At 36.9% G+C, this 11,389-nt stretch overlaps 1 protein-coding gene across 1 annotated transcript; it reads left to right on the plus strand.

Moving 5' to 3' along the window:
* The first annotated feature begins 519 nt into the window (after positions 1-519).
* LOC127869711 (tigger transposable element-derived protein 6-like) lies at positions 520-1,404 on the plus strand. The gene has a single exon (XM_052412367.1). It carries the CDS (start codon positions 520-522, stop codon positions 1,402-1,404), a length of 885 nt encoding a protein of 294 aa, XP_052268327.1.
* Positions 1,405-11,389: the final 9,985 nt, after the last annotated feature.

An 11,389-nucleotide genomic window follows, 5' to 3' on the forward strand; every position in this document is an offset into this window, starting at 1 on the left:
CCGTGTATTTGGTCATTTTCAACGTAAAATACATTGAGTATACCGGACGGTCTAAATTCTCAAGATGCCCGAGGCGTGAAAATTACAATACCTAGTCAGCACAGCGCGTGCGGTGTCACACATTTTGCTCGCGCAATTTTGATAACCGGATTTAACATACCATAAAGGTGTCAAGTCGTTACCACGCTATGGAAGTCCGATTAAGTAATGTAAAACAAACTGTGAATGTCTATAATAGACGTGCGGTAACACCAAAAAGTGATTGACCCGATCGTTATATTAATTATTTATTATCGCCTATGATAAACAATTTAATTAAAAAATTAATGCATGCCGTTGCGACGATCACTTTCTTGTGATCTTCTCGGGTATTTTAAAAGATCTTATAGCCATGTTTTAACGCTTAAATGGTTGTTTGTTTGTTTGTCAGATAAACTGTGAGAAATATGACTGTCAAATATCCATCCATCTGTATTCAAATTCATTTATTGCCGTTTCTTAATTTCAAACTCATCTTAAATGTCGCAGCCTCCAGCTAAACGCAGACGCGTAGAGCTTACGTTAGAGGATAAGATAACGCTCATTATGGAATCAACTGCTCAACCAAAACCATCTCTGAAGGCACTCGGCGAGCGCTTCAAGATCGGGAAGTCAACGGTCAGCGACATCTTGAAGAAAAAGAACGTCTACCAGGAGCAGTGGGAGAAAAATGCGTCTGGCTCCAAGTTCCGTTTCGACAACGAATGCAAGTTCGACCGACTGAACGAGCTGACGTGGGAGTGGTTTAGCCGGAAGCGGGCCCAGAACTTCCCTTTGTCTGGACCTGTGATCCAGGAGAAAGCAAGCAGCTTCACAAAGGAACTGGGGTACCACGACTTCAAGGGGTCCAGCGACTGGCTCACCTCCTGGAAGTCCCGCTACTCAGTGAAGGCGTTCAAGGTGTCCGGGGAGAGTGCTGGGGTGGACCAGCAGACAGTCAGTGACTTCAAGAGCCGGCTTCCAGACATCATACTGGGATACAGCCTGGAGAACATCTTCAACGCCGACGAGACCGACCTCTACTACAAGGCGTTACCTGACAAGACCCTGGCTGTGCGCGGAGACGGTGCAAAGGGATTCAAAGTGCACAAGGATAGAATAACTGTCCTCTTCGCATGCAGCGCCACGGGAGAGAAGCTGACACCGCTGGTCATTGGCAAGGCAGCAAATTCCCGCTGCTTGAAGAACGTGCGACGAGAGCGTCTTGGTGTAACTTACGTCAGTAATAAGCGTGCGTGGATGACGTCAGCTGTGTTCTCTGATTTGCTCCGGGACACTCTCCTTAACATTGCAGAAAATAAGATATTAAAGGAGAAATGTGCTTTGAAGCAGAGAGTGATCTCGGACTTTTTCGTGAAATCGTAAACTTCAAGAATGTGTAGGTTTTGAGATTATGAATGTCTTAAAAAATAATTATGACGCTGTTTTTTTGCGTGTGTATGTTTTGTGAAATGTGGTACATGTATGTATTGAATAATAAATCGTGTATCTACAACAATCTTATTTGTGTCGTCACTCGCCTATATGATAAATGTCACGTACGTACATGTATAAAGCACCACGCTCACTTTGGGATTAATCAAAACAAGTCGGTATGGAATGTTTTTTGCTCTAAATCGAATAAAAACACATGTTTTTGAAGAATGCTATTAACATAATCATTACATGAGTACGGTTATCACATGGTACATGTTAATGTATATGGTTTGCTTTATTCCTATGTGATTTTGTACACAATGCATACAATGTCTATTTCGGCAATATGCATACTCTTGGTAAACCGGAACTCTCTGAAAACCGGACGATCACGTCCGGTTTACAGAGAGTCTACTGTATGCCATTCAAAACATGTTGGTAGGATAATAAGTTGGATTCAAATATGAATCATCGTCACTTCCGGTTAAACTCGCTTTCGTGAGTCTCACTTCATACTGTACAGGTAACAACGAAAGTTGTATATACCTATAATGATCTTTGTTATATTCAGTCAAAATATGGCGATGCATGCGAATACAGTTGCGCATATGAAGGTTTAAGTAAATTTGAAATATTAACTGTGGAACGCCTCGTCTGTCTTCTGTTGACTATTGATATATCGGCTTTTTCATTGAAATGATGTGGGTTTTAACGAAATGATATGTGCTTGCCATAGCATGCTGTGTACTTGCCATATTATGTTGTGCATTTGTGTTGGTATGCTGAGCTTTTGTGATGGTATGCTGTGGTTTGGGATGATCCGATGTCATCACAAAGCAAACTTTGTGATGATATGCTGTCCGTTTGCCATAGTCTGCTGTTTGTTTGCGATGTTATGATAGTCTGCTTGTTTGTTGAACTACCCTGTGGATTTGTCTAATATGATGTCCTTTTCATTCACGATGATGTTAGTTGGCGTTATTTTAATTCGGGACTCTCGGTTCTTGTCATAAATCTAATGGTACCGTCAAACGTTTGGCCGTCCGTATTTTCGTTTGTCTGTGTGCCTTTTTGTTTGTCTGGTTGTCAATCTGTTTATGTGTCTGTCCGTTCTCTGTTCCTCTGTTTTTCCTTATTTCCGTGCGTATGTACGTCTGCACCTCCCTGGGTCTGTGTGTCTTACCGTCTGTCAGATATACGAACACATGGACAAACGGAATGACAGACAGACAAACAGACAGACAGATAGACACAGACAGACGGACGGATGAATGAACGGACACACAAACAGATAGACAGTCCAACAGAAAGACACACAGACATACGCACGTGTATTTGTCCGTGTGTCCTTATTTTCGTCTGTCTTTATGATTGTCTGTCCGTGCGTCTGTCTGTCTGCCTGTACGTCCGTCCCTCCATGCGTCCGTATATCCGTCTTCCTGTCTTACCATCTGTTGGATTTACGGACATACGGATGGAAAGACACATAAAACAGACAGAAAAAATGACAAACGCTTGGACAGACGGACAAACGTACAGACGGAAATAAGGACGTAGGGACGGACGAACACACAGACGGGCTTACATACGGATGGACGGAGGAGCAGAGAGATAGACATACACACCGATCGTCAGACACACAAACCGATAGATAAACAGACAAACAGAACGAAATATACAAGCAGGCAGACGCACGGACAAACCGACATACATATGACGTAACCATTATGTTTGACAAGAACCGAGTATTCCAAATAAAAATAACGCCAATAAACATCACAATCTCCAAGCAGAGTTGTCGTCCCATGCTCTCACATACAATCTCTGAGATTTTTCTCCATCACTAGAAAATCATACCAGGTCTGGTAGGACATTTTTTTGGTTTGTCTAAAGTATTACTAAGTATATCATTATAGGTAGTACCATTTTCTTTTATATGTTGACAATAATGTATACGTTACGGTTCATATTTAAAAAAAAGTAGAAATAAAAACGGGAAAAAATATAACACAGCATACCATCACAAACACACTGCATACCAAAACAAACACAAGCATAGCATGGCAAGCACACATTATATCATGATAAACACTCAGCAGACTATGGCATAGCATCACAAACACACAGCATACCATCACAAACACACTCATCGCATTCCAAAATAAAAACACAGCATACTATGACATGCACACAGCATAATATTATAAGCACGTATCATACGATTAGAACCCGCGGCATTTAAATAAAACAGCCGATATATCAATAGTCAACAGAAAACAGACGATGCGTAATTTAACCCATTTATGACTAGCGTCTAGAGAAAAGGCCTCGGCAAACAGCGTAGACCCAAATGAGACGCCGCATGATGTCAACATGCATGTGCGTAAAGTGTCGTCCCAGATTAGCCTGTGCAGTCCGCAATCAGGGACGACACTTCCTGCCTAAATTGGATTTTTGCTAAGAAGATACTTCATTTAAACCAAAAATGTCATAAAAGCGGAAACTTTCGTCCCTGATTAGCCTGTGCGGACTGCACAGGCTAATCTGGGACGACACTTTACTCACATGCATTAAGCCCAGTTTTCTCAGAACGCGACTCATTTGATCATGCTTGTTTTGTAAAATCTCTAAAAACAATATAATGTTTTCTGTTGATATTGTCACATACTATGTGATCAATCTTTCGAATTCGAGTCGCCTAATTGTTGTTCAGTATTGTTGGACGTGGATAAAGATCATTTGACTTGGATTGATAGCATTGGAAGTGGTTCAGTTTCATTGGATGTGTGGGCTTGCTTCATAAGGACAGAACTTAATTAACCATAAAGTGCCAGTTTGCTAGTGTTAGAAAAAAGTATAATTTATAAATACACAATTAAAATCTAGTAATTGATAAACTGTACAGATATTTATACAATCATCATTTATATTGCATATGCTTGAATACGATTGGACGTTGTGGAAATAATTAGACACGTCACAAGTTATTTAATATCATGTTTAAAACGTCTAAATATCGCATTACGCATTAAAATTGCCTTCTGGTGTGTTGGAAAAATTTGTGCGTGGTGGACTATAATTTTACCCGCATAAATAACGAAAAAGTTTTAACTGGTTCCGGTTAGCGAATTTACATATTTTTTGAGACACCAATCGCGTATAAAAGATGTGTTTGAATGTAATGTCATTGTATTTAAAGATGTCATTCAACGGTTTGGGTGCCTGTGAAGGAAAATTACAAATTGTCCATAACAAACCAAAATAAGCAACTTACAGCGACCGCCCCTTCGGGAAAGAAAGCCTCGTTTTTTTGTTCGCCCTCTATTGTATTCGTTATCGAACTATTTTCATGATACCTGTCAGCCATTCTGAGTGCCTAGATTTGTAGCAGGTACATTTAAGTGTTACCCGTTTACTGGTTCCGCTTTATTTAATATCAAATTAACTTGTATTTAGAATTGCATTTTGACTCACATTTCCTATGTTCGTATTCTTACGAATGTAATTTGTAATTCCAGTAAATATTATAAATATAATTGAGTTGCGCTGCGTTCAATTGTTATGAAGAACGTACACAGTACACAATTATCTCCCTTGTGTGACGTCATGCGATGATTATTGAGTGTATCGATTGTAAACGAGAACAGAGATCTTGTGAGAAAATGTTTGTTTTTTCAAAGATGTCAATGGACTCAACATATGCACGAAAAGGTTTGTACTTCCCTAATTGTTAATAATGTATTATTTTCTAATGAATTTTTATATTCGGTATTTACTGCTGATAAAGCAGCTGTATTGTTCATCAGAGAACGTGATCAATAGACTAAATACTGAAAATCCCACACAATAAAACAACTAAATAAGCCGTATTCTTTATTAAAGTATGACTATTATAAATAATGTTTAAACAATAATATAACATATATTTATTTTATCACAATTATGAGTGATGTGGGTATTGTTGTTGTTCATCAGCGATCGAACGTGTATATAAGAGATGCTTTTAATCAATTGTAAAACAAAGCCCTAAAAAAACGGAATACATAACAATTGCTAAATTTTATCATTTTCTTTTCCTTTGAATGGATTTTTGTTTCGTTTACATTGAATGACATTTTAATAGATTTTAGCATACATACGGAAACGAACTTTGCATATAATGCGAATCGAACAGTCTTTGCATGTTAACTGTATATTGAAATATCTTTACTTATGATAAGGAGTGATACAAATCTAGCATTGATGAAGAAATCTATAATATTTAATTTATTTAACGCAAGTATTGTTTACCCTATTGTGATTTCTTGTTTTCATGATGGTGTTTCGTACACTGCAATAACATACTTGAAATCTATCCGCGTAATAGCGGAGTTTACATACTGTAAATCCATTTCCGATAAAGTCTTCATTTTTTTAAAGTTAAAATATTTTATTGAAGTAAATGATGCGGCGTCTCATCAGGGTCTGCGCTGTTTGCTTAAAGGAATTTATGTAAGAAATATTCTAAATATAGAAATATATATACTAGACATCCCTGATTTTGGAAATAAATTGATCCAATTAAGAAGGATGGGAGAGTCCACTAGGCAAAAATGGGTTAACACTTCACCTGAAAGCGATTCACTAAATAATGCGCAACTTTATTTATACAACATAGCGTGAAATTCGCGATTCTCTTGAATACATCCTTCATGTGAAGCGTACCCGTTCAAATTCTACTTACAACAATTATTCCGAAATAAACAGTTGATACAAACATTAACATTAGATATTAACTATAAATTTGCATAAATGTCAAACATATTAGTATTTAATTAGACCTCCAACTTTGCAAAGATAACTCATGTGCATTTATTACCAAATCAAACTCTTACCGAGACAAAAATTAGTACATTTGTACATTGATTGATTATCTTGTTGCAATTGACGCTATGTGATATGACTGATTATTACTATCTTTCGGCGTAGCTGTCTAACCTAAACTTTTCCCGCCAAAAGGCCAAAATAAATATAATTTTCGCATTTGTTGAACAGAGCGGGTAATCACGTGATAGACAAATTGGCGACGTCCGAACGAGATATTATTTTTCGCCTTTGTATACCCTTTATAATATTTTTAATGATGCTTACTTTCCAGCCATATCATTAAAAAAGTGAACAGCATTTATTTCGTATTAAAATTCGCCTTGTATCTCAGACTTTACTCCCCACAAATGTTCTCAGTGGAGCTGTTATTAAGTCATCGCGCCAAGAAATTACGCAGCGAGTAAAGTCGAGATATAGTCTTTTATAGAGCGAATATTAAAGGGATCTTTTCACGCTTTGGTAAATTGACAAAATTGAAAAAAGTTGTTTCAGATTCGCAAATTTTCGTTTTAGTTATGATATTTGTGAGGAAACAGTAATACTGAACATTTACCATGGTCTAATATAGCCATTATATGCATCTTTTGACGATTTTAAAACCTAAAAATTATAAAGCGTTGCAACGCGAAACGATTGAATAATTTGGAGAGTTCTGTTTTTGTCGTTAAATTCTTTGAAACTACGAAGATTGCTTATATAAGGTATAAAATACGTCAAGTAAGTGTACTCGGCGGAATAGCTCAGTAGGCTAAAGCGTTTTTACTTCAGGACTCTGGCAGGACTCCAGGGGTCACTGGTTCGAAACCTGGTCCGGGCAATGTTCTTTTCCTTTTTTAAATTTTATTCTTGATTTTCTACTGGAGCTTTTACGATCCAATGTTTACATTTATCGATATAAAGCATTTAATGAATAAGTTAAAAAATGCCAAAATCTGTGAAAAGGCACCTTTAATACAAAATAAACGCTAGTAACGTTCTTGCTGATATGACTAAAAAGTGAGCGGCATTAAAACAAGAGGGCCATGGTGGCCCTGGTTGGCTCCCCTGAGTAGTATTAACGTTATGTAAGGGTTGTTAACGTTGTTTTGTGAAAAGTAAGGCTTTGTTGTTTCGGCAAATATATACATATATGCGTTATAAGTAGTTGTGTGTGTGTGTGTTTATTAAAAGAGACATTTGTTACCAGTTGCGACAAAGCTACATTTTGGATAAAAGTAACATGAGGACAGTAATTTAATAAAGAGCATCAGCAAAAGAAAATGGAAGTACATTTTTCCACAAATTGTTGTCCAGCTTTGAGATCATGAGATAAGCATCTCAGCATCTTATAGGGAATGACTGTTTACAACCTGTTTTGGAAGAACACTTTTATATACCGAAAACAACGGTATTTGTTCAATAGATTGTGTGTTTATAAAATAGTTTTTGCATTATTCAATACAAAATGTTGAATTGCTATCAAACAAAGTCAGTTAAAAAGAAGTAAATGAGTATGAGAATATGTACTCGAATTCAATATTGATCTTCTTTTATAGTACAAAACATCACTTGATCTTTCACATAGTTACAAATGTGTGCAAATATAGAAGTAAACACACACAAGACATTGGAAAATTTATCATATCAAAACAACTGTTAAACTTTTTGTTATTTAAATGCACAAAATATCTGTACCAGAAATACATTATTTTTGCAAAAACAACTGCACAACAACTTTTCTTTTTAACCAAACAGATTTTTGTGCTTCTTAAAAGGTGTGATAAGTTGTTTTTTTACTATCAAATTGTTCACATTTTTTACAAAGTGTTTTTAAACAACTGGGACAATTTTCGGACTCACCTTGCTATGATATTTCCAATTGAAACAACAATTAAACCTGATCAAAACACAAATTTTTCATAATCACACACAAACTTCTGACTGCAACTGTAGGCCTAAAACATGTCTTCAAGTTGTAATATATCTTATGAATGGTGTCCATCTTACATAAATACAAAGGGCTTTGATGGAAGTGCCCAGTTAATTCTGGCCAATATCCAGGAGTATAACACAATCATCACATGGCAACAATGAAGCACAGGTATAAATGAGTTTTATAGAGAGAAGGATAAGTGAATGAAAGGTCAAATAAGATTAATATGTAACAATTTTTGTCGTTTTATTGGTTTTACCACTATGTTGAATTTCTGCAAAAATATTGATAACAATCTGAAATAAAGGCAATAATTAATATGAGTAATGCAATAATTATTATTGGATATTTGGGTTGTAGTTAATGTTTCGGAATCCATTTCCAGTATCATCATCACCATCATCACCACAATCGCCACCACCACCATCATCATCATCATCAACATCATTATCATCATAGTGCACCAACATTCGAATTACATCTAGAGTGTTACCATGGTTTTAGTATAGTCATATAAGAAAACTGCCGCTACCCTGGCGACCATGTTTTTCAACGAACCTTAACCATTTTTGAACTCAGCCAAGCTATTATTAGAACAAATCTTCGGACCAAGTTCCATGAAGATTCGACTATTATTGTGTCTTCTAGAGTGTAAACAAGGTTTAACTATGGCCATATAAGCAAAACTACTCCGCCCACTGGCAGCCATATTTTTCAGCGGACCGGAACTATTTTAAAACTCAGCCTAGCTGTCGTAACTAGAGTGTTCATACGCTTTTTACTATATAAATATAAGGAAAAAGACCCACCTGGCGGCCATGTCTTTTTTACTGATCCGGACCATTTTCGAACTCAACCATTATTTCCAGGAAACAAATGTTCTGGCCAAATTTCATGAAAATTGGGCGAAAAATGTGTCTTCTAGATTGTTCCCATGTTTTCACTTTATACATATAGAGAAAACTGCCCCACCCCCTGGCGGCCATGTTTTTCCACCGATCATGACCATTTTTCAACTCTTTTGAGATATCTATATACTCGATGTTTAGACAAAATTTCAAGATGATGAGGCAAAAAATGTGACTTCTAGAGTGTTCACAAGCTTTTTATACTATATAAATATAAGGAAAATTACCCCCTTACCCCCTGGCGGCCTTGTTTTTTACCGATCCAAACCATTTTCGAACTCAATCGTCATATCCAGGAAACAAATATTTTAGCAAATTTCATGAAGATTGGACCAAAAATGTGACTTTTAGAGTGTTCACATGTTTTCATTATATACATATAGAGAAAACTGCACCGCCCCCTGGCGGCCATGTTTTTTCACCGATCTGGACCATTTTCGAACTCATCCGAGAAATCAATAAAATCAATGTTTTGACCAAGTTTCATGATGATTGGTCAAAAAATGTGACTTATAAATTGTTCACAAGGTTTCTCTATAGCCATATAAGGAATACTGCCCCGCCCCCCTGGCGACCATGTTTTTCAACGGACCGGAACTATTTTTGAACTCAACCAACATATCATTAAGACATACATTTTGACAAAGTACATGAAGATTGGGCATCAAATGTGACTTCTACAGTGTTCACAAGGTTTTTCTTTATTTTGACATAGTGACCTAGTTTTACCCAGCATTCCTTTCGAATTCGACCAAGATATCATTGGGACAAATCTTCTGACCAAGTTTCATGCAGATCAGACAATAAATGTGGCCACTAGAGTGTTCACAAAGCAAAATGTTGACGACGAACGACGCACGACGGAAAACAGGTGATCCCAAAAGCTCACCATGAACACGTTGTGCTCAGGTGAGCTAAAAAAAATCTTAAAAGTAATAAAGGGGTATAAAACAGCGCAAAATACCTGCATCGACATCGGCATTGCAATCTTGACTTTATTGTGAATACCCCCTCTGTTAAAAAAGACTTTAACTAAGCAGAAAAGAAAATGTTCTGTTTTCACTTCGATACGTATCAATCTTTATTGTTAAGGTAAAGCGTTAAACACAACGTGTTATACAACGGAAATTCTTTTTCTTAGTTGTGTAACATTCAACCATTTCAAAGTTTATTGCAGTACAATGATGTTATATGTAAAAACGTAACTTCAACGCCACACATCCCATGCGCAGCACTTCGGGGTAAATGCCTGAACAGTATGTTTTTATAGTAAATCGACCATTGGGAGCCAGATAAGGCTATCAAAATACGATTGAATGCTGATAGCAAAGTCTGTTTTTCAAGATTTTTTCTTTTAAAGGAAGTCTCTCCTACTCAAAAATCCAGTTAAGGCGGAAAGTGTCGTCCCTGATAAGCCTGTGCGGACTGCAAAGGGATAATCTGGGACGACACTTTACGCACATGCATTATGCCCAGTTTTAGAACGCGACTCAAATAATACCACTGATGATGGTAATCGAGTAAACGTTTGTCCCAGCGTTTTTTTGACAGACTGTTTACTGTTTTATTCTCAAAACGCAAGATCTCATTATCGAGTGAACTTATTTGTAATAAATAACCTACTGACAATTACAAAATGGCTCTATATATAGATAACACCACCAGTTATGGACTGGGACAGTTCAAACCTACCATCCACGTGGGAGAAATTCGAACGACACATCAAATTAATATTTTCTGGACCATTAAAAGAAAAATCAGAAGAGGAACAGATATCGTTCTTGCTCATATGGGTCGGCGAAAATGGCCAAGATATTTCACAAGCATGGGCAATGACAGAAGAAGAAAAAACTCAACTAAAAACATATTTTGACAAATTCCAAAAACACGTGAAACCCAAATTGAATCCGGTCTTTGCAAGATATCAATTCTACAAGGAAGACCAGAATGATGAAAACATTGAACAATTGATAACAAGGCTAAAACTTAAAATTACTGACTGTCGATTTCCAGCAATAGTGAATGATGAAATGATACGAGATCGAATTGTGATTGGTGTGAACAACCAAAAACTTCGAGAGAAGCTTATAAATGAAGGCGAAAATCTGACGCTCGACAAAGCGATACAAATATCTCAAAACTTCGAATACTGCAGACAACAAATGTCGCTGATCAACCAAAAAGACATACACCTCATTAGCTCACGTGACAAAGGCACGTACGTGGCGGAAGAAGAGGTCGAACACGT

This window comes from Dreissena polymorpha, chromosome 2 (assembly GCF_020536995.1).
Source record: "Dreissena polymorpha isolate Duluth1 chromosome 2, UMN_Dpol_1.0, whole genome shotgun sequence".
NCBI classification, from domain to species: Eukaryota; Metazoa; Mollusca; class Bivalvia; order Myida; family Dreissenidae; genus Dreissena; species Dreissena polymorpha.

Coding starts and splice junctions, on each gene's coding strand:
- LOC127869711 (XM_052412367.1), top strand. CDS start 520: ATGTCGCAGCCTCCAGCTAAACGCAGACGCGTAGAGCTTACGTTAGAG.